Source organism: Carettochelys insculpta, chromosome 12, assembly GCF_033958435.1.
Source record: "Carettochelys insculpta isolate YL-2023 chromosome 12, ASM3395843v1, whole genome shotgun sequence".
Taxonomy (NCBI): domain Eukaryota; kingdom Metazoa; phylum Chordata; order Testudines; family Carettochelyidae; genus Carettochelys; species Carettochelys insculpta.
The window spans coordinates 37,243,475-37,267,920 of record NC_134148.1 but is presented as its reverse complement, the minus strand read 5'-3'; the positions used below and the strand labels follow the sequence as shown (position 1 = coordinate 37,267,920).

General features: G+C 43.0%; 1 protein-coding gene across 1 annotated transcript in view; it reads left to right on the top strand.

Moving 5' to 3' along the window:
- IGF1R (insulin like growth factor 1 receptor) overlaps window positions 1–24,446 on the top strand; it is a 274,707-nt gene that overhangs the window by 19,103 nt on the left and 231,158 nt on the right. Inside the window, exon 2 of the mRNA XM_075006985.1 lies at window positions 18,895–19,440. Coding sequence (XP_074863086.1) covers window positions 18,895–19,440 — 546 coding nt within the window. The remainder of the gene's footprint in view (window positions 1–18,894; window positions 19,441–24,446) is intronic.

The window sequence follows — 24,446 nt, the reverse complement described above, 5'->3', positions numbered from 1 at the left end:
CAACCTTACTTCCCTTTGAAGGAAACGTGCTTTGCCATTTCCTTTACCCTCATACCGTTGTCCTTCATTCGTGCCTACTTTCATTCTGGTTTTGGCGTGCTCATCATTTTCAAGTGCACCAGCTACCCACCTTCAAATCCTTCCTGGAAACTTACTTTCACAAGTCCCCAAATGACAAACCATGCTGGTCAAATGCTGTTGCCCTCTTGTTAAAAATCAAACAGAAAAACCGTCAACAAAACCCACCATCACCACAACACACCAGATATCAGGAACAAAACTACTAAAGATTTCCCTAAGGGCATTTTGGTTTCCGTCTTTTTCTTTTGTAAGCTTTTCTGAGGCAGAACCTGTTGTCACTGTTTTTGTAATCTCAGGCATGTCATTGATGCTTGAAAAAAGTTGCATCCTCAGCATTTTGTTAGGTAGTGCTCTGGATAGTAGTTAATTCTAGGTTACCTGTTCTTCAAGCTCTGTTTAGAGCTTGTCTTCCCAGTTTAGTGTTTGACAATGGTAAGATTTGCTGTGAAAGCTTCTAGATGATTTGTCTTTGGGAAGCCTCTGCACCTCAGATAATTTTGATTTGGTGTACAGAAGTATGATTGTATTATGCTGACTGTTCCCTCCTCCCCCAGTTAAATGCCTGAAATTTGGGCAGTTACCAAGTGATGCAATGGTGTTCTTTCCCCTCATCAATACTGCTAGCAGTTGTTTGTGAAAATGCTTCCCATATGTTTCTGTTGTTCTCGGCCTCTGTTAATTGGAGTAGCTGGAACAGTGCAAGGACACAAGGGTAGGTTCTTAATGCGGTCTTTTCTTCGCTGCAGTCCTCCAGGATCTGTGGCCTAGAAGGATTCCCCTGTTTTCCTAGTCAACGTGGGAGACAGAAGCTGGTGCTGAGAGATTGGGAGAGGTTGCTGGAAGGTGGGAATCTTCCAGATGATCTGGGAAGCTTGACTGTGCAGCTTGGGTGGCTGTAGCCTCCTCAGATGTCCTTCTGAGCTGATGGTATATCACAACTACACTTGTCTTGACTCATTGAGCCCAAAGTCTCCCCCAGCAGTCTGTTGAGCAGGCACCTGTCATAGCATTTTACATGGCGCTTTCTTCAGAGATCAGCTCTGGTCGCAGAAGGGACTGTGCTTGTTGCTCTTTCACACTGCCCTTCTCACATCAATTTGAACGTGTAGTAGATTGATTCTTGACTATCAAAATATTCTGACAGGCTTTTAATGGCAGATTCGCAGCTGCCAGATGATAGAGATCATACATGTTTTGTGGAATAATAAAATAATCTGTTCCCTAATCAGATATGCAAATGTGCACCTATTCATTCTGTGTTTTGTTACTGTTTAGAGGCTGTATCAGGGGTCTGAGGCTGTGTTAAGCAGGATATAAACAGTGTAGAAGACAGTTCAGGGAACCAAAGATCTTACACAAAAAAATGAGGAAGCCGAGTTTACTTATGTGACTTAGGGAAGACCATTTTACTGCTTAGATCAGGAACATGTCCTAGTCTTCATACAGTTTTTCCTTCAAATCCTAAATTAAGGGGGAAAAAACTGTGGAATGTAATAATTTAAAATGATTTGTAGAGATCTACACGGAGAATCCTAAGGTGCTGATTGAAAGCTCTCTTGTGGATAGTAAAGCCCAGGGTTGTTTTTTTGTAGTTGATGAAACTCCAGGATGTTTGTTTGCTTTTCCTCATGTTTGGAAAAAGGGAGTGCTGTGTGCCAAAGGTGCTTGTGGTCTGCTGCTTTGTATCTGTGTAGGTTATGCCTTTGGTAGTCTACTTCATCCTAACTGGTTAGTCAACAAGGGCTGGTCTATACAGGAGGGATTTACTAGTTATAATGAAATAATTATGCAGGTATAACTCCCTATATGGTATCTTTATAAGCATCTTTTTTTGGCCTCATTTAAAACCCTTCCAGAGTGACACAAGCTTGCTTGCTTATGTATGTATGTACAGTTCAAAAACAGGGATTACCTGGGCAGTTACATTAGTGTGGCTTGATTGGCTTAAATTTGCACCATACCATATTGTTTGGTATGATTCTCTAGTTTCTTGGTCAAGGTGTAGTCATGATCCAGACCTCAGCAAAATATTTTTCATACTGCAATAACAGTAATAATTAGATAAAAATATATTTTGCAGTCCATTCAAGAGCGTCTAGCAGTCCAGATTTGGTCTGCAGTTCACCTGTTGATTACCTTTGGCCTATATGATTGGTCACATTCTCTCTTCTACCTACCTACCCTCCCCGTGAGGAGAAAGGTACTTTGCTTTCAATCTGATTAGCTCAGTCAAGTTAAACATGTTTGGAAAGCCCCTTTATCTCTTAATGTAGACACTGTTTAATAAGTTAAACACCTTTCCAGTTGACAGGATTATCCTGTGTGGGAGAACAGGCAACAGTATGACCTGCTCCTGAGACATGAAAGGTGTTTGAAATGTTAAAAGGGCTTTCCAGTGTTAACTTGATCTGGAATTAGAACTTATTTTCCTTTTGTAGTTACTTTGCATAACTTCTTTTTCAGTCTACTTTGGGGCTAATGGAAGCTTGAGGGCTTGTTACACTGCTACTTTACTGTAACTTTATCTCTCAGGTACGTGAAAACCCTCTTTCTCCCCCCCCCCCCCGCCCGCCCCGGGTTTAAGCATGCTCTAGAGACTGGCAACTACACTTCCATGGCTAGGGGTCAGCAACCAAAATAGCAAGAAGAACCCTTTTTTTGCAATTTTGTAAAAATTAAATCATTCAAGAGCCTCCGTGCACATGAATACAAGACTGTCATTAATAAATAATGTCAAACCATACTTTTTGTAATCCATATTTTAAGAACAGTGTGTATAATGATTTGTAATGCAGTATGTGTTGATGCAGGATGTTCACAAACTTCTTACGTATTCTATTTCCTCACACTTTACGTGTGTGCTTGTACCACTCTCTTCCTGACTTATACTTCCTAACCTTCTTTCTCCGGAGGACCCTTTTGAGATCACATATAGTTGGCTATTTAGTTATGAGTTCTTCTTTTTTGGGCTTTTAGGTGTTCAGTGTTTATCAAAAATTGATTATTTTAAAAAACTTTCCAATGATAGTGTTGGGAGCCACAAACAAGTCCTTAAAGAGCTGCAGGTTGCAGACCCCTGCCTGTTTCTGTTAGAACAAACACTCACCGCCTCCGCTGTCGTCCCCCCCCCCCGTCCCCCCCCCCCGGTGTGGCTCACCTGCAATATTAGGAGAGCTCTTTCCCAGTGGTGGTCCCAGTGCTGGTGCTGAACCATGCTTATGGGATTTTAGACAAAGACTTAGGTGAGTTTATTTTACCCAAACATTGCCATAGATGGTCAGGGAAAAACAATCTCTGTTTCTTTAGGTGAGGGACAGAGAGGGAAATGGTCACATCCTGTGTGTTAAGATTAATGACACTGGAACCCTAGATTTTTGTCTTGCCACCCGTACTTCTGCGTTGCTGCTAGCAGGACTCTGCCTTCAAAGCTGGGTGTTAGGCTAACAGCCGCTGCTCTCCAGCTGCCCAGCTCTGAAGGCAGTGCAGAAATAAAGGTGGCAGTACTGGTGGAAACTGTCTTCCCCCCACCCCCCAAACAATGTTGCAACTCCACTGTAACTGCTTTTTGGGTCAGGACCCCCATTTTGAGAAATGCTGGTTCCCCCTGGCTCCTTCCCCAAAAATGTCCATATAGAAGAAAAGCACACAAGACCAGATTTCACTGGAGGAGATCAGATTTCATGGTCTGTGATATGTTTTTCATGGCTGTGAAAAGGAGCCCTATTTATAGAGTACTGGGTAAATAGAATTTCCGATTGATTGGTTAAGTTCTTTCTGACCATTGGAAGTTCAGTGCAATTGTATAAGGTGTACTGTGCAGGTTGTTTTTTCTAATAAAGCCATAGTGGCTTGGTCTGGTTGGCAGTTGCAGACTCTGAGGCAGGTAAAGCCATAGTACACTGACCAAAAAAATGTGGCCTGCTGAGCCCAACTACACGCTGATTTTCATCCTGCAAGAGCTAGCTGCTTTACTTTTGCTCCTTAATTGTACATCGTATAGCTTGCTGTCATCCAGTTGCTGAGTCACTTGAATGTGTAGACACCTGTTTAAAAAAATCGTGTACACAGCCTTTAAGGTAGAGGTCCCCCAGAGAGACAATTTCTGTTAAGCTCTGTTGTCATCACAAATTTTGAAACACAAATTCTGTTATAAACAGCTAGCAATTTTCAGCCTTACACTTGTTGTTTTAGCGAGCGTTAGACTGCAACTACTAGCACAGATCTTAAACATCATTATCACAGTTAAAAATGTTTTGCTCTCATAGTTACTGATCATAATATGTCACCTCCTCGCTTGTGTACTGTCTTCCATAGAGTGGCTTTTTTGTCTTTTGTTCCTGTTGCTGTCAGGGGAGTGATGCTGTGAGTTAAAAACAAAACAAAGGCTGAAACTTTTTCATTTTTCCCTGAAAAACGAGAATTGGATTTAACCTCCCCACCCAGGAGTTAAGCTTCTATTTACTTTCTTGCACAGACTTTTCTTATGTTGGGATTCTGCGCCCTATGATCTGGTTCAGTTAACTTCAGCAGTGATGCAGCACAAGTTATGTCTGAACTGTAGAGTTAACCTGGGCTCTTATTTGATGTTGCTTAGGGCCCCCTCCTACTACTTGCACACTCACCGAAATTAGGTGCTTTAATCCCAAACTAGCTGAGCCCCCTCCATGGGCACAGACTTAGCCATAGATGTTGCTTTCACTTGAGCTGGTAACTCACCAACTTTGCAATGAGGAGAATGGGCTAAACCACTCAAATGTGGATTGTGTACTAGTGCCTTTTTGTAGTTCCCCCATGTACCCGAAAGGACAGACAGAGGTAGGTCACCTGAAAAAGAACTGCCCATAAATTAAGGGTGAGGTGGGAGGAGGTTGAATGAAGGGGAGATATACAGTAAGCCAGCAATGCCAAGCAAAATATTTGGTTGATCCTGAATGCAGTACTCAATTGCAATTACAGTGATTCACAGCAATAAAGTCAAATCAGTTTAAGGGGTTATGCAGAGGCCATGTGACCTGGGTCAGAGTAGTGTGATAGTCCATTTTGCTGAGGCTTTAAGTGTTAAGCGTGATTTCTAGCCCCTGTGCCCCCTGTCCTCACTCTGCTAGACTTTTTGTAAGAAGTGCAGAGAAGGGCTGTAGGGCTAAAACAAAATATGTAGAGTTGGGCTTATAGATGATGTAGAGAGAGTGTCATTCATTAGGAAGTGCTCAGAGGATGGGAATCCTGTTTGCTTCAACTCTGTGGATGGTCCTTTTCATTATGCTCCCCTCTACTACTAGAGCAGAGGAAGGATTATATGTGGTAGTACTAAAAAGGAGTGTAATAAACCAAATAAATGTCATACAGTATTTTCTAGAAGGGAGACCTTAGTTTCTGCCATAGTATCTATCTCTAAAGTCATTTAAAAGATGATCATTGGTTTTAGCTTTGCTCCCTGGTAATTGGCTTAAGTGGAAGACAATCCCCTAAATATAAACAGGGATGCTTACATTATTTACATTCACATGAAAACTGGCTTTTTGTTTGGATTCAGCTGTTCCCCTGGAGTATTTATATAAAAAAAAAAAAAATCAAACCTAACAGCCAACTTTAACAAAGGTGGGAAGTGATTGAGTGTTTTCCAGACTGAGAATGCTGGTCTTCCCCCTTCCCACCCCTCAGCGATTAGAGTAGTAAATCCAGAATAAATGTTTATAAACTGAAGTTGGGGTCAGTTCTACAGACGAGTGAGGATAGTCCCGTGGTTATTGTACTGGCTTGAGACTCATGAGACCCAAGTTCTCTTGCCTGCCCAGCTACAGACTTACTTCATGACTTTCAAAACAAAACAGCAGTCAAGTAGCACTTTAAAGAGTAATAAAATAATTTGTTAGATGATGAGCTTTTGTGGGACAGACCCACTTCTTCAGATCATAGCCTTTCTAGAACAGACTCAATATACAAAGCACAGAGGTCCAAGAAATTGGGGTTGACAAATCAGAAAAATTATCAAGGTTGGCAAACCTTGTACAGGTTAGGTAGTCTCTTACCCTCAGCTGTAAAAATACTGTACTTTCCTACCTCATATTCACATGAAGATTGTGGGGCACATAATAGGGGGTGTCGCCCTTAGAGGCAAGTTAGCTTAACCCTTTCCTAGCTCTCCAGGTAAGTTTAGGCTTTCCTTTGCAGCTCCTATTCGTAGTAGGGGCCCTGCAAGTAGGTTGTGTAAATTATAATAGAAATAAGTTGAAGTTTACAGTATTTTTCTTAGCAAGGCAAACAAAATATACTGTAACAGAGAGAGAGCCATGCTAGTCTAAATTATTATCAAAACAAAGCAGTCCAGTAGCACTTTAAAGACTAACAAAATAATTTATCAGGTGATGAGTTTTTGTGGGACAGACCCACTTCTTGAGATCATAGCCATACTAGAACAGACTCCATATTTAAAGCACAGAGAACCAAAAATAGTAATCAAGGTTGACAAATCAGAAAAATATTATCAAGGTGAGCAAATAGACCGAAAACTACAAGATCTTTACTAAATATTCATAAACCTGAATTACCTGCCAGGAGAAATAAAAACAAATCGTCCAGGCCAGATGAATCCCAGAGACCAGCCACCCCAATGTAAGCCCAAAAAAGCCAAGAACAGAACACCACTCGTCATTACCTACAGCCCCCAACTCAAACCACTGCAACGCATTATTAAAGACCTACAGCCTATCCATGATCAGGATGCCACACTCCAGAAGGCCCTGGGTGACAGACCTGTTCTTTCCTACAGACAACCTCCCAACCTTATGAGGATTCTTACCAACAACCACAGTCTATACTGCAGGAACACCAGTCCTGGAACTTTTCCTTGCAACAAAGCCCGCTGCCAGCTTTATCCACATATCTATTCTGTAGGTACCATCACTGGACCTAACCAGGTTGTTCACAGAATCACAGGCACATTCTCATGTTCCTCAGCTAACAACATATATGCTGTCGTGTGCCAACAATGCCCAGATGCTTTGTATATTGGACAGACATCAAACTCTTAGACCAAGAATTAATGGGCATAAACCAGACATAAAAACACTCCCGATTCACAAACCTGTCAGCCAGCATTTTAATGGACTGGGCCATTCTGTTAATGGTCTGAAAGTTTGCATCTTACTGAAGAGGAATTCTCACAGCAGTTTGGAAAGAGAGGCTGATGAACTCTATTTTATATTCAAATTTGACACATTACCACGTGGTTTGAACCGGGATGGTAATTTTGTAGGAGCTCTGTTGCATACTTGGCTTAATCTAATTCTTTACTCCCCCCACCCCCCCGCCCCTCTGCTCTCTGATTTGCTCACCTTGATAATATTTTTCTGATTTGTCAACCTTGATTACTATTTTTGGTTCACTGTGCCTTAAATAATGAGTCTGTTCTGGTATGCCTATGATCTGAAGAAGTGGGTTTGTCTCACAAAACCTCATCACCTAATGAATTATTTTGTTAGTCTTTAAAGTGCTACTGGAGTGTTTTTTTGTTTTGATGATATACTGTGTGGAAGAATCCTGTATTAAAAAGTGATAGTTCAGTTGCCGGTTGGGATGTCTGCAGTGGGTGATACAACAATGCAGGTAGCTGCTTGATGGTTTTAAGAGGTATCATGTCTCCAGAGAGAGCTGCCCTTCTGTGCGTGTCCAAACTCTGTATTCCCTCAGTTGAGCTTTGAGCCTTTACCTTTGATGGGGTGGAATTCTGCACTTCTCCAGTTGTACACAAAAGTACTGTGGAGTAGCCGTGTCCTGTGTCGTCTACACTTACCATACAGCTCCAGTTGAGTTCAGGAACTTAAAATTGTTGTGTTTTGGAGTTTGTGATGAGTAATATACAGTGACCAGAGAGCCTTAATAAAATCAACACTGCTTCTTCATGCTCCTCCAGTGGAGTCCCATGTCTCAAAAATTAAATTGACCTAGCTGTTTTGGTCAGGAAAAAATTGCTCCTTAAGTTCCGTGATTAGATCAACTTAACCTCTTACGTAGATGCAATTGATTGACAGAAGAATTCTTCCTTTGACGTAGCTGCCACATAATGAGAAAAACCCCTCCTATGGACGTTGGAAGTGTCTACGCAGTGGTACTCTAGTGACACGGCCATGATAGTTCCACTTCAAATCAGTGGCACCTCTGTGGGCACCTTCATGACACCCACAGCATGCCCACATGTTTATGGCTAGTACAATGCTTGTTCCGCTCTTGTCCCCTAGCACACTTCCTCTACTTGTGCTACAGTGGAGGGATTTGATAGGTTTGAGCGTTGGCCTGCTAAACCCAGGGTTGAGTGTGTAGAGGATTGGACTCAACAATCTCTTGAGGTCCCTTCCAGCTCTGTGAGAGAGGTATATCTCCATAATATTATTGGGGGGATGGATAGCTCAGTGGTTTGTGCAATGGCCTGCGAAACACAGAGTTGTGAATTCAGTTCTTGAGGGGGCTGTTTAGGGATCTGGGGGTAAATGGATTTAAAAAAAAAAAACTGTCGGGGATGGTGATAGGTCCTGCTGTGAGTGCAGGGGACTGGACTTGCTGACCTCTGAAGGTCCCTTCCAATTCTGTGAGATAGGTCTATCTCCATAAGGTGTACATCAATGATAACATCATCATCTGGACCCATGGAAAGGATGGGACTCTTGAAGAGTTCCACTGTGATTTCAACAGTTTCCACCCCACCATCAACCTCAGCCTGGACGAGTTCACACAAGAGATCCGCATCCTGGACGCTACTGTGCAAATAAGTGGTGATCACACAAACACCATCATATATTAGAAACCCATGGATCACTATGCTTACCTACATGCATCAAGCTTCTATCCAGGGCACACCACAGGATCCACTGTATACAGCCATGCACTGAGCATTTGCTTCAGTCCCTCAGACCAAGACAAACACAAAACCTTTACCAAGCTTTCCTAAAACTCCGACGCCACCTAAGGAAGTGGAGAAACAGATTGACAGAGCCAAACATGTACCGAGGAGCCACCAATACAAGACGACAAGAGAACACCATTGGCCATCACATGGAGCCCCCCCACTAAAACCTCTCCAGCTCATCAGTGATCTACAACTCACCCTGGAGAACGATCCCGCAGTCTCGCAGACTTTGAGAGGAATGCTTGTCCTCGCCTAGACAGCCCACTGGGCTGAAACAAATGCATACCAGCAGCTATAGACCACACAACAGTAATGCTAACTCAGGAGCCAGTCCCTGCAACAAACCTCGGTACCAACTCTGACCACATATCTATACCAGCGACACCATCACAGGACCTAACCCAATCAACCACACCATCAGGGGCTCATTCCCCTGCACATCTACTAATGTAATATATGCCATCCTGTGTCAGCAGTGCCCCTCTGCCGTATACATCAGCTAAACTGGACAGTCTGTACATAAAAGAATAAATGGACACAAATCAAATATCAGGACCAGTGACATACAAAAACCTGTTGGAGAACACTTGAACCTCTCTGGACGCTCAGTAGGAGATTTAAAATCAGCCATCCTGCAACAAAAAAACCATCAAAAACAGACTCCAAAGAGAGACTGCAGAGCTGCAATTCATTTGCAAATTTGATAGCATCAATCCAGGATTGAACACAGACTGGGAGTGGCTGGTCAATTACAAAAGCAATTTCTCCTCTCTTGGTATTTACACCTCCACATTAGCTGCTGGAAGTGGGCCACATCCTCCCTGACTGAATTGACCTCATCAGCTCTGGCCTTTCTCTTGTTTGGGACTCCCTCCTTTTCATGATCCCGTATAATTAGACCTGCCTCTGGAATCTCCACTACACTGCATCTGACAAAGCGGGTCTTTGCACATGAGAGTTTATGCTCCTAAATATGTTAGTCTGTAAGGTGCCACAGGATTTCTTGTTGTTTTTGTCGTGTCTCTAAGGTAAATGTATCCTCAGTTTGGCTCCCTGCAACAGCTAATTCTTCTCTGGGATGTGTTCCTTTTTAATTCTGTGAGTTCTTTTATGTGTGTTTTCTGTTAGCTAAAAGCCATTATGCAGTTTGACTGGAGACAGAAGCAAAATTTTAGACATTTGTCTCCTAACAGCTTGCTAGGGATGGTTATCTCGAGATATCGCTGTCCTTCTTGCAGACTGGCCGGGCAGCTCTGAATTGATCACACATAGTAAGCATTTCCTTGGTTGCTATGAAAGAGGGTTGGGCACTCTGGAAATGAATGACATTATGCATGCTGTGGATCTGAAGTGCGCAGACATGGGTGGAGAGCAAATATATTGCTCTAGACCAAATGCTTTAATAAGGATCTCCCATGAATTTAAGATGAAAAGGTGATAAGAGAAATGGCTTCAGAGAGAATAAACAACAAAACAAAATGCTGTTTACAAATTGGTGCTGGTCTCCCAGATGGATGCAAGACTTTATGGAGCTGTATTGACCTCATTGATGGATGATCTTATCTAATCCTTTTAATTAGTGCAGTTTGGAAGGAGAGCAACACCACCATATTCAAAACCATCACTGCTAGCTGACTGGGATTAACAATAATGACATATGACTCTTCTCACCTATCTGCAGGGAATGGTTTTAGGAATGTCCATGCCTGGCACAGCAACACTTGGTTTTGGCAGTGGTGGTTCGGTGGTTAGGTTGTCTCCCTTTAAATTCAACAAATGGACTTTGGTTTTCTTTTCTTTATCCTCAAGGAATGGTGACAACATTGACTCCCAGGCAGATAAACCTTATGAGGCTTGGATATTATTCTGTCTTCAATGCCTACCACTTTTCTGGCATCCTGTCCAAAGGACCTCTTAAAATTGTATGGTAAGTACACTGGGGAGACTCCCTGATCTGACCTGGCCAAAATGAGACGGTTTTATCAGGCAGTTGGAGTCCTCTCTAAGAAGAGTGCAACACTGATTTAATGCCAGGCCTTGGCAAGAGACAAGAAAAAGGTGAAGATTGGAGGAATCACTGGGCCTCTGAGAATGAGATGTGTTTTACCTCCCTGTGCATTGGCCCAGAGGTACACAAAACAGGAGACTATGAACGGGAAGTTGATTTCCAGATGACCACATAGTTCACTGGATGTAATTGAGCATCTGTGCTCCGATTCGGTTTTAATAAAATTATAGACCTGTAGGACAAGGAGGGCCCTCAGGAGGTGATCTAGTCCGTTCTCCGGCACGAAGTGGTACCCAGCGACGTGGCTAGAAAGAGCGTGTTCATCATGGAGCCTTTTGGGTACAAGCAGGCCTCCAGTTTTATCAACGAACTTGGTACTGAGGGCTCTGCCACCTTGAAGAGCCTCTTTTTCCATTCAGCAGACGTGACAGGAGAAGCACAGGGTTACCTCATAAAAAGCTGCAGACGCGATTAGTATCTGCTGGGCGAACACTTAGACGGTTTTCTGTGTAGCAAGCACATCTTTTGATTTTATAAAAATTAAAGCTAAAGCCAATGACAGATGGGATTCACAATGCAAAGAGTTGTGTGTTTTGAAAAACATTGTGCCGTTAAACACTTTGTAAATGTAATAATTGAAAGAAACACAAAACTTGGAGGTAAAAGTGAGACAACAGCAAACTGTCAGGTTGCTTCGAGGTAGTAATTTTTTGCATAAAAATGGTGAATGTGTTTTGAAGTATGGGCCATGTCCTCAAACTCTTAGGCATGAGTCAATTGGTTACCAGAAATGTAGTGGCAATGGAGACTCACCCATGTACTGAAAGGCAAGGTTCATGTTGATTTGGCCCTTGGGGATGGTTATTGTGCATGGAGGCTTTTGCTTTTCTCTTGCTGTGTGTCACTTTTTGCCCTTCGCTAAGAGGGAAAGCCATTAAGCCATAATTGGTTTATTGACTTCAATAACTGTTTGTTTGGCAGATGTGTATGAAGAGGGATTATAATAGGATTTCAAAGTCTCTTGTTTCACAGAATGCAAGAAATGATCCAAAAGTAAGACAAAAACTCACTTCACAAAACAGCCACTGTGGAATGTTCAGACTCTATGGCTTGCTAAAAATATTTTTAAACAGGTGTTTCACAATATAGGCTATTTGGAGATTGTAACTGTGTTCTTTTTTAGGTAGTTTTTGTATCGAAGATAAACAGGTGCTTTTTTTTTTTTTTTTAATTTTATGAACAGGTTTGTTCATGGGTTTACAGGTTTGTTTTATTTCTATAAACAGGTGCTTAATATTAAGAAAGATGGGTGCTGGCAATATGATTAGATTTTTATTTTTTTTAACCCCACAGATGTTCTGAGAGGGGCAGGGCACCTTTTGTGGGTTGAGGGCCACTGACCCATAGATAAATCAGTATAAAAACTCTCTGATGTGGTCCCAGCTGAAAAACAAAAGAAAGAGATGCTCCCCTTGTACAACAGCCCAAGAGACTATGGGGGCCAGGGCGGGTATGTCTTGTGGGCTCCTCTAGGCTCTGGGGTGGGGCCAAAATGAGGGGTTCAGTGTGGGAGGAGGGTGCCAGGAAGTGGGCTTGGGGTGTGGGATATGGGCAGGAGTGTGTAGGAGCAGGCTGGGAATTGGGTGTTCTGGGTGGGAGGGATGATGCAGGACCAGGCTGGAAGTGGGCAGTCTAGGCTGGACTGGGGTGCAGGAGTGGGCTGTGGGTGGGGGTTCTGGGCATCAGGGAGGTACAGGAGCAGGCTGGGGGTGTGGGGTCTGGGTGGGGGGAATGTTTGAGGGGAGGGGACAGGACTGTGGTGACTGGTCTGGGACGGAGGGTGACAGAGTAGAGTGAGGGTGGAGAGTTGGGGTGGTGGGAGCAGGGTGCAGGAGCTGTCTGGGCAAGAGGGTATGGGTGATGGGGGGGTGACGAGCACTTGCCTGTGCCGCACCCCGGATGCACATGGCTCTTTGCCCTCCCTCCACTGCTCTGATTGGCCAGAATTCTGGCCAGTCAGAGTGGCAGGGTAACAACCTCCAGGCAGCGCTGCCGCTGCCCCTGCCCTTCGCTGAGCTGGAGGAATGGCAGCAAGCGGCTGCAGTGCCTCATGTGAGCCTTACCCCTTCCTCGCGGCTCCAGCCTCCTTAGTCTGATCCCCTCCCCCGCTGCCAGCCCAGCAGCCCCAACCTGCTGCAGTCTGACCCCCCACCCCCCCGCTGGCCTCATGGTTCCAAACCACGGCAGCCTGATGCCCCTGCTGGCCCCGCAGCCAGACCCCCTGCCACTTGACCCCACACCCTCAGCCCTAAACCGCGGCAGCCAGACACCCTTACTGGCCCTACAGCCTGAACTCCCTGCCACCTATACCCCTGGCAGCCCTGCAGCCTGACCCCCCTGTGGGCCCTGCAGCCGTGCCCCACGGTCACCTGTGGCCCTGAAGCCCGACACCTCTGCTGCCTCTACCTCCTGTGGCTGCCTGTACCCCTTGTGGCCAGACTCTTCCCCCCCCTCCGCAGCCCTGCAGTCTGCTGCCCCTGCCACCTGCATCTCCTGTGGTCTTAGTCCCCCCCACCTGTAACCCCCGCAGCCTGATCCCTGCCAGCCCTGTGGCCCCAAACCACAGTAGCCAGATGCCCTTACCGGCCCACAGCCAGACTGTGCACCCTCCCCCCGCCCCACCGCTGCCTGACCCCTGCAGCCCTGGGTCCTGACCACCCACCCCTCCTCCAGCCCCAAACCACAGCAGCCTGAAACCCCCCACGACCTGCCACCAGATTTTAACCCTCGCTCCCGCTCACAGCCCCCAACTGATCACAGCTTTTAACTCTCCTGAACACAAGGTTCACTCACCTTTCAAAAGCAGCTCCATTTGCTGGCACTCCTTCCCTGAGTTAGGAGCCCAAGGAACTAATCAGAGACTTTTACGTGTAATTTAGTGTCGCTCTTATGAGTTTTCACCTACGAGCAGAAAGCTGGGAACCAATTGTGCTCCTATACCGAGGGATGAGTGTACTGTAGATAGGCAGAAATGCTTGCACAATTCTTGCTTCCTTCATCTCAGAAAAAGGCAGAAATGGACAAAAAAAATCCCTTATTTTCATGCTTGAATATCATACAAAACCAAATGGATTTTATCAATTTTATGCATATATTAGTTTGGCCAGAACGGATTGTTTGTTTAGTTGGACGTTGCCTCTGTCAGAGGCTATATTACATTACACTTAGTTAACTCTGTTGAGCCCAATAATGTGAGTTTAGCTAAAGCGTATCTTCCAAAAGGCATCCAGTCTTGATCTGGAGAAATCAAGACATGGAAAAACTTTTTGGTAGGTTGTTCCCATGGTTAATCACCCTAACTACTGAATTTAAAATGTGTCTTCTCAGAAATGACGTCTGAGAATAAACATGAGGAATTAGAGCAACAGAAGAGACATGTTTGGGTAGTTGGAAGCATTTGGAGGAAAAGTTGTCACCTTATCAGTAATTGTTTTTATACTAGTCTATTGAAAAGAATAGCTACATTTTAAATGTAACAGCAGGACACTGGGTTGGTTGCTTGAAAAACCTTTAACTGTAAGGGTATAAAGTGAAATATGTTTCTGTAGGCAAATTAAAAATATCTGCCAGTGAGTGCATCTATATGTTGCATGTAAATTTTTGTAAAGGACATTGTGGAGTGTTTCTTCTCCCTTTTGAGAGACCAGTTTCTGTTGTAAATTTAAACACACAGTCCCTAAATATGATCCAAAGACAACACAGCATGGCCAAATTGAAACTGTAGTAGGCTTTCATCTCAGATTAATTTGTTTTTCATATAATCCCTTTCAGGACCATGAGCAAAAGTGAAGAAAAGATGATGCATTGGAGTAAATGACTTTCATGACCAATGTGAACTTCTAAAAGAAATGAGGGAGGGAGGCAAAACAGTAACTAAACTTAAATAAAGTGGTCTCTTTTTTTTTCCGCCCCCCCATGAACTTGGAGACTTTTCCCTAGGAAAGGTAGAATTTGCCAGGTGTAATCTGAAACAATTTGCTCTGTGGTTTTGTATTGTCTACATTTAATTTTACAAACCATAATTTATTGGATAAACCTAAAAAAGCCAGTTTTAAATCACAAAATATGAATGGCAGACACATGTAATCAGTTGTTGTAACCTTGGATCCCACTTTACTTGAGCATTTTTCTTATTAGGAAAATGGCGTTTCATAACTGAGCCAAATTAGTTTGTTGTTAGTGTTAGGTATCTAAAGTAGCTTTTCAAGCAGGGACGAACATACAACTAAAAATAATGACTTTTTCAGCCTGGTCTTGGAACAAACATGCTCATGCAGTTCTTGTTAGGCTTTATAAGAGTTGCTGTCATTTCTCTTATAACTCAGATGTTTGTTAAACCCCATCACTCTGGACCTTGGCCTTCAAAATGTCAACCTAAGTGTAAATTTTATTTCTTTACCAAAAGGTCTGGGAGCAGTCAAGTTTTCTAAAGTTTAATCACAGTGCAAATTAAGTGCACTCCCTTTCCTGTACTATAAAAGCACTATAAGGTACTTTTTCCTCCCAGCAGGTGGAGACAAAAACTAATTTAGTTGGAAAAACTGCATTTCTACCTTCCTCTCTTTTTCTCTTTATCTTTCAAGAAGAGGGATAGCCTGTGTTTGCTGTATAAGAGTATTCCCATGTTGTCAGAGCAGGTGCTCTTGGAGCAGGCCTATTGCATCTTTTTTATTTCCATGTATTTTAAAATGAAGGGTTGTAAATGGCATTGTAAGACCATGCTATTTGATCAGTTGTACTGCATTGCAGTTTTCCCTCATTACTTCTGGAAGAGAGGAATGGAGTTCCGGTTCTCCTGTAGATGTTTTTCAGACTCAGTGACTTTTCACCAGGTAGAGTAGAGTCTTCACCAGCCGGAGACGAGGATGAACAGCAGTTTTGACACTGCAATGGGTGTGAAAGGAAAAAAGGGGGCTAGATTAAAAATGAAGCTGAGGGAGGGTTGGTGGTGGAGGAGAAGGAATTGTAGAAAAGTGAGTGACCTGCAAGCGCAATAGCATGATCACTGAAATATATGATAAAAATCAGTAATAGCAGGATAGAGAGTCAGTTTCTCTCACATCTTCCCTGTTCCCGAATGGGGAAATTCAGGTTCTAAGACTGGATCATACCCAAATCAAGTTTTATTGCTTCAATTGCAGTTGTGCCTTTTCACATGACTTCAGTGTTTGCTTGGAGAGACCTTTCGAAGCTGGCAGTTGTAGGTGCCAGTCAGTCTGCTCATCCAAATCCTGAAAGACATTCGAGTGTTAAAAACCTTGATTCATTCGTATGCTCAGACATTCTAGAGTTCCTCTGACAGATTTCGCCTTGCCCTTCACGGCTTTTATCACTGGTTGTATGGATTGGATTTCTGTAGCTTTTGTAGCTTGGCTCCTGAATGTGGTCAAAGCCAGACTCATTAATCTTTGCTCCTCCTCATCCCCATCATTTTCTCCTGCCAGCTAATACCATGGCATTGGCTCTAGGCAGGATAGTAATTTTGCTCCATTCAGACACTAGTGTGTAAGAAAGTGCCTTTCTCCTGGTGCTTCTCCACAAGTCTAAGGGTTTTTCGTAGCACACTCGATACTTTTTTTTTGGGCTCATAGAACAAGTTTTCTTACTCATATATGGCTCCAGTGTGGTAATTTACTTCAAAATCGTTGCATCCTTCAGTTGACAATCGATTTGTGTGTGCATGTAGAACAGAAGTGACTGTAGGTGGTGTTTTGCCCAGAAAGCATCCATTTCTGTACCGACTATCCTGTCTTGCTATTGTCCTGTGCTCCCCAAAAGAGTAAAAAATATTTTTTTCCTCTTTTCTGTAATGTGTGTGGTAACGCCAGCTGATCCTTTGGGATGTTAACTACTTTTAAGTGCTTGTTGGGTATTAAGGTAGCTATGGTTTAAGCATGTTGACATTTCAAATCCTTTGTTAACTTGCAGTAATAGTCTTAACTTGTTGTGGACAGCAGGACAGCTTTCTGTTCCTAAAGCAATTTATGAAGTTCTGTGTTGTTTTCACTGGGATTAGAATTCAAGTTGCGGGCTCCTGTGCCTGTGTTTAGCCAAACTCAGAGAAAGTTGGTGGTAAAGTGATTAAGTTTAGATGCATAAAACCTAAGAAATAGCCTGTCGCTCAGACTAGATCCCTGGGTGCACTTGCTTAAAACAGACTGCCATTTTATATACTCTTTTTCCATTTGCACCTAGTACCTTATTTTTGGATTGCCTGTATTAAGGCATCCTTTTTTTCGTTTCTTCCACCAAATACCTCAAAGATCAGTGTTGTCTGTCAGCGAGCTGAAGAACAGTAGCTCTTGGTCTCTTATCCTTGTGCTGTTGTGGTTTTTAGGTACTTTCTTGTTCCCTAGAGAAGAACATGCATCTTTGTTTTATATTTACACAGAATTGCTTGTGTAGTTAATTGCATTTATTAATAGACTCTTTCAAGAAAGGATGTTCCAGGCTGTTTTGACTGATTATTGTGGCATTGACGTAACAGAGGGTTTTTTCTGTTAAGCTTCTTTTCATATGCATTTTCTGTCCAGATGTGAAGTCAGGCAACTTAAATTGTTTAGGAACCTATTTCCCCATATATTGAATTTTCATCTCTTATTGACAGTTGACTTCATGAGTGTGTTGTATTCAATCTAGTAATTTCAAGGGGAATTCCTCATTATGACTCTAATAAGTATTGTTGTAAATAAGTCTGTTTATCCTGTGTTTCTTAGGGCTTCAGGAACTCCACTGTGGATTTGTGCCAGAATTAGTGGAACTTGGTTCACTGAAGTGCATGCAAACAGGAACTCCATGAATTAGAAACAAGTCAGAACGCTTTATTTTCCTAATGCTTGCAGAACAGGAAGTGCTGAGTAGCATTCTGTATATTTGTAATGTTACTGATCTTTTGTAAGCTCCCACGTTCTGGTGTAGGGGCCAAGTTGGCTTGAGAACCTGGGAAAATAGAGTAGATTTTGGTGTTTGTGGATTTAAAGCATTGAAGCCAAATATGTTGTGTTCTCCACTGCTTTAGATTTTTTTTAATCAGCTTGAAATGAGGGTATGTCTGCGCTGCTCAGCGTTTAGTCACGAGGCTGTGCCTACACAGTCCTGTCACTAAGTGTCAGCATGTATGAACGCTCTTGTGCTGACAAATATTCTTCCCCTTCTTCCCCCTTGCTCCCCACGAGGTGGTTTTGCTTTGTCAGGAGAATGCTGCTGCACAAAGTAGCATTCACATTTTCACTTGCTGCAGCAAAATTTTGTCATGATATTTTTTGTTTTTATGCATCATGGCCAATAGAACTTTTGGTCAAGTGCAAGTGTAGAGATACCCATAGTTACCTAAAAGTTGGGGACTTTTTTGCTTTTTGGTGAAGTTGTCTCGTTAAGCTCATCAGGAGCCATGGGAGTGAAATCCTAGCCCATTGCAACTGGAAAAGATCACCTTTAAAGCACTTGCCTGTTTTGATGAATTAATTGGAGCATTGTGCATCCTGGTCTTATTCTATGGCAAAATTCAGACTCGCAGCAGCAATAAGAGAGCATTACTTTTGTATTTAGTGAAGAACATACATGCTTCTAGTGCTTTTCTTTTGCATGTACCATTAACATTGATCAGTAATATGCCATAAAGGGAAAGTGGCATATTCAAAAATAGGCCCAAGTTATGTGCTTGTTCTTGTTTTAAAATTCCTGCTTGATTGTGGAGTTAAAATTTTATGGCAGCCAAAATATTCAGGTGGACCTGTTCCAATTTTGTTTGTCTTTAATTTTGTTTTAAAGTTTAATAGCTTGTGCATGAGGTACTAAGGATTTCTTATTTTGTTTTTGTTTCTTTCCCCTCTTGTGTTTTCAGTTTGTGGGCCAAATGTCGACATTCGCAATGATATCCATGAGCTGAAGCGCTTAGAGAACTGCACGGTCATTGAAGGTTTCCTCCAGATTCTGCTGATCTCCAAGGCAGAGGACTACCGCAGCTTCCGCTTCCCAAAGCTTACAGTTATCACCGACTACTTGCTGCTGTTCCGCGTGGCAGGCTTAGAGAGCCTCAGTGATCTGTTTCCCAACCTCACGGTCATTCGCGGGAGAAACCTTTTCTACAACTATGCACTGGTTATCTTTGAGATGACTAACCTCAAAGAAATCGGGCTTTACAATCTGAGAAATATCACCCGAGGGGCCATCCGCATCGAGAAAAATTCTGACTTGTGTTACCTCTCTACAGTGGACTGGTCTCTGATCCTAGATGCAGTGTCCAACAACTACATAGTTGGGAATAAACCTCCAAAAGAGTGTGGGGACTTGTGTCCAGGGACGATGGAAGAGAAACCCTTGTGTGAGAAGACCTCCATTAACAATGAGTATAACTATCGCTGCTGGACCACCAACCACTGTCAGAAAAGTAAGTGTTGAAATAGACCGCCAAATTCATATGCAGCTTTTTTGGGTTCTTCTTCCTAAAATAAATAGCACCGTTTTCTGAAGTAGCTTAATTCTGCCTTTGCCTGTCACCTTTATTTTAGGGTTAGGTGTTCTTTACAAGGAGTCCATGGGTGGTGGGTTCCACTAAAGTTAGTGCCTTCAGTAATAGTTGGTATAATTTTCTGGCCAACTCTTCACCTTTCCATTTAATTTTTCATTTCTGAAAGAGAAAAAGCGTGATTCCAGACTGATAAGTGGCTCAGCAGAACTGGAGGTAAGAATAGCTTCTTTGCAGCAGCTGGCCTGGGCAGGACAACTACCTCAATCAGCCGTGAAGCTGTAGTGTTTCTTCATTCTTCAAACACTGCTTAAAGAAAACCTTTTGTAACAAATCAGTCTGAATGTTCATTGCTTATAGTGTTCAGTTTGCAGGTGGTAGCTGTGGGAAGGTACTTGTGCTTTTTTTGACCAAAGCAGCCCACTTGGTTTCTGTGGGCTTTGGACAGAGTCTTAAGTTTTCCATCAAAATTTCCATTTTGATAGCCTCCAGAGTCATATATCAGTTTCACCGCTCAAGATCTTTAGTAAGACTTATTGTGACCATCTGAAATTTTCTCTAATTTTAAATAATATGTTGAATAGTAACAAAGAGGAAGCTGTGCTAGTCTGTACACTATCAAAACAAAAAGCAGTCAAGTAGCACTTTAAAGACTAGCCAGATGGTTTATTAAGTGAGCTTTCGTGGGACAGACCCACTCTGTCCCACGAAAGCTCACTTAATAAACCATTTTGCTAGTCTTTAAAGTGCTACTTGACTGCTTTTTGTTTAAATAATATGGAATAATTATTCCTGTTTCAAAAATGCTTTTGATGAGACTGTTGGAAAACCTCTTAAATGCCTGTTTTAAAAAGCTACTTTTAATTTTTTTAATTATTGCAGGGTTCATTGGTTGTCAAAGATGACTGGTACAGTTCTGTTGATATTTAGCATAATTACCTTTAAAGATATTTGGTCTGTAATGTTTAAGCAAACAAACATTTAAAACAAAGCCTCATCTTAAATAACTTCCCCCTTCCCAGAGAGCTTAAGTTGCATCTTTTTCCCTGTAGCTCTAAATGGACAGAATCATTTCCAGATAAACTGCAAATTGGAAATCTTGTGCTATGGAGGGATTACATATTTGCAGCATCACAGTAGTGACGTTGACAGGTTACTAGTTGTGCTGCTTAAAATCTTTAGTAACACCAAGCCTAAAACATGCCCAATTCCACAGGTTGACTGTGCATTGTCCTTAGAAGTTCTTGCTTTGGTATGTTTTCAACTGGCTGTTTCACTGATTTTTATGTAATTATCTACTTTTAAATAGTTGGGTACATAGTTTATGGTTAAAAATTAGTCATGGAGAAGTCCAGGTATATGAGAAATATTCTTGTTGCATGCCAGGAAAAGACAGCAACAATGGGAGGTCACTTCAGGTTCTTTACAACCTGACATTCTTTTGAATGACTTTGGAACCTTCCCTCCCACACCTTTTCACACTTCTGCTGGTGGCATAATGGTAAAATAGACTAACTGCAGACATTGTTTTCAGCAGTCTTGGGACTCTGTTACCCTTGCAGGTGAATGTGTGTATGGAATGCATTCCATTTGGAGTGAAAAGATGAGAGAATCTGAGCTCGGAGAATTTCTTTCTTTTTGAGGGGGATGGGAGATGGTCAGCTGTAGAGAATAGTGGACAAAGAAAAGTTCCATTTTAAACTGTTTCAAGCCTCCAAGGATATTTGTGCGAGGCCTCTAGAGGGAGAGGAGGTTAACAAAAGTGCTATCCTGTAAACACATGGTGCATGTCTACACCACAGCTGGCTATGAGCCTAGAGAGACTTGTTTTGGCAGGGCTCATGCTACAGTGCTAAAAATGGCTTGTGTTTATTGCCTCCACAGGGCAGATGAGTGCAAGCTAGTGAGCTTGGGGCAGGGTAGCAATATTCCCTCTAATATTTCCCATCCATGTACAGAATATTTTTTTAAATGTGCACTGAGTCATGTGTGCGAATGTGGACCACCACAGCTAGCTGTGGGCACTCTGATAATCATCTGGGCAACAGCAGAATTTTTGCTGTGTCCTCACAAGTACACAACTAATAGGGAATGCTGCAGGGTGGGTTTGAGCATGGGTGGCTAGCCTAAACATCCAGTAGCCTTGCCAGTGTCCACACACTTACTGGGGCGTGTTCTTGGCCTTGCTTGCTCAAGTCTGGCTGACCTGCCTCACTTTGAGCAGCAATATAGACCTACCGTTAAGGGTACGCCTCACTTGACTTGTACAAGAGGCCCCATTGTGATTTCTATGGGACTGCTTCTGTGAGTAAAGTTATGCCTACCTGTAAGTGTCTTCAGGATTCAGGCTACCGACAGGATGAAATCTGTGGTGTTATTTGCCCCACCCTCATGTTCCCTGTGAAAGCTGAGGGCTTGGGTGACTGCCCAGGAGAGATTCAGGTGCTGCCAAGCTGATTAGCCAAGAGCCCCCAGCCACCCACTGTGGGCAGCATGTGTTTATTGGTGGTGCACATAAAAATTTATTCTGCATGTGGATTGAAAAATATTAGAGGGACCTCCTTCTCCCACACTGATCTTCCGCCAAGTGTTAAAGATTTTTTTTTTTCCCCCTGCTAATCAATCTGTGTTTGTAATATTGTCCCAAGTTTTGACTAGTCATGGAGGGAATTGAAATGCTGGCTGGCAGTGAAGTTGTACTTGTGCCTCTGCAGTCTTGTTATCTGCTATGGAACTGTTTAACTCGTCTGATAGCAGGTATTGACAAAAAGCAACTGACCAGACTTGGTCTCTTTGCACTTTACAAATAAAGCAAACAAGCTCTGAGTTTACTCAAAACACCGTTTTTCCTCTGTAGGCTTTGAGTTTATCGTGTAAACTTCAGAAGGCTGAGCCCAGTCCTATCTTTAGAACTTAATTACAATCAATAATAACTAGGAGGAGAAGTCTACAAATTTTACCTGCAGCCTTGACTTGAGTTCAAGTAATTATGGACATAAGCAAGTCCATTCTGGGTCAGACGGAGGGTCTATCGATCCAGTGTCCTGTTCTCTGACAGTGGCTAGTGCCAGATACTTTAGAGGAAATGAATAACACAGGGTCGGGGGTGGGGGAGGAAGGGATACCTCAGTGGTGAGAGCATTGGTCTTGTAAATCCTGGCTTGTGAATTCAGTCCTTGAGGGGGCCTTTCAAGGGCTGGGGCAAGTCAGATAAAAACAGAAACTGTCAGGGATGGTGAATAGGCCCTGCTGCCAGTGCAGGGGACTGGACACAACGAGCTCTCAAGGTCCCTCCCAGCTCTGAGATATGTTTCCATGTTTCAAGTTACAGCAATTTCTGATGATCCATCCTCTGACATTTAGTCCCAGCTTCTGGCAGTCTGAGGTTTAGGGACACTCGGAACATGTGGTTTCATCCCTGACAATATCTGGCTGATAGCCATTGGTGGATGTATTGTCTAAGACCTTCCAGTTCTTCTTTAACTCATCTATGCTTTGGGCTTTTACACATCCTGTGGCAACACATCCTACAGTTTGATTGTGCTTTGAGGGAAGCAGTCCTTCCTTGAGGTTTTTAAATCAAGTTGCCTTTTCATGTACCAACATTTATCTGCTGTTTGAGACCCTCTGCTCCTCCTCTTTAGTTTTACTCCCCTTTTGCCTGTGCTAGCTCCTCAGTGCAAACTGGAGGATGAAATGGCACGAAAGGCTGTTTCTTATTTTCCCTGAAGTTAGCAAATCCGATTCTGAATCCCTATTGGCGGTAGATATGCTGAAAAACATGGAGCCATGTTGTCACTGTCATTTCCCCTGTGCCATAAAGGCTCAAAGAGAGCAAACTGGTGGAGAATTATTCCAGGGAGTCTTAAGATTAATTTGTGAAGCTTGGGACCTGATATGAACTGGGAAAAGCAAGGCTAGCCTAGGATGGAGAAGAGAAGAGGAAATGCCACAGCTAAGTATATGAACGCAAGTTCTGTTCTACTATATATTTTATAATTGTTGTGTCTGTTCAAGGACTCCTCCTAAACGCTAAGAACCAGGACCACCAAATTTAGTAGGTAGCTTCCTCTTCACGTAACTTAAAGCAAGATCAAGGGTTGGTTGGGCTATGCCAGGACATGCCTGGACTTTGATGTTTTCTCATAAAAAGGAAATGGAGGAGCATGGTAGGAGTGACAGCACAACTACAGAATGAGTACAGTTGGGCGCCAGTGGGCCACAGATGGGTACCACGACATCTGCAACTCCATTGCACTGCCAGGGGTGGGGAAATGGACAGCGAGCTACTGTATACTTCAGAGAGTCAGCGTGTTTGTCTGTGTGTTTGTCTATCCCCCAGCTGGGGGGGCAGGCACCCCTCCCCCAGCTGTGCCCACTGGAACTGCAGTAGCCACAGACAGGTGCTTCTCATTTTATCCCAAGGAAAGAGGGCTGGGGTTGTCCTCTCTCCCCAAGGCAGTCTGCATACTGACTCCCTCATCCCCCACCCCACTCCAGAACAAGGATTTCAATTAAGAAAAACAAAACTTTATATGTGTTAAGGACCTGAGCAACACCAGGTAAGTCTACTAGCAATTAATAGAGCAAGAAATGTTTAACATCTTACTGTGTTTAATTGTAACAAGGTAGGGGCTTCAAGGAACAGAACAGGGCCCTAAATTTGCCAACTCTCCATCTAGAAAGAAGAGAACCAGTGCCCTTTCTGGGGGACAAGAGAGGAAGTATGTCTGTTCAATTGTTTAAAAGGGAGCTTCCTGTTTATCCTACTTTGTTGTTTGAACACACAAGCAATGAACTTCTAATCTGGAGAGAGATCTGTGCAGGATTACGCAAGAGTGTAAAAAAGACTTGATACTCAGGGTCTAGGTTTTTAAAGATACTTGGGTTTCTCTGCTCAGTGCTGCAAAGCCTAAGTGATTTAGGAG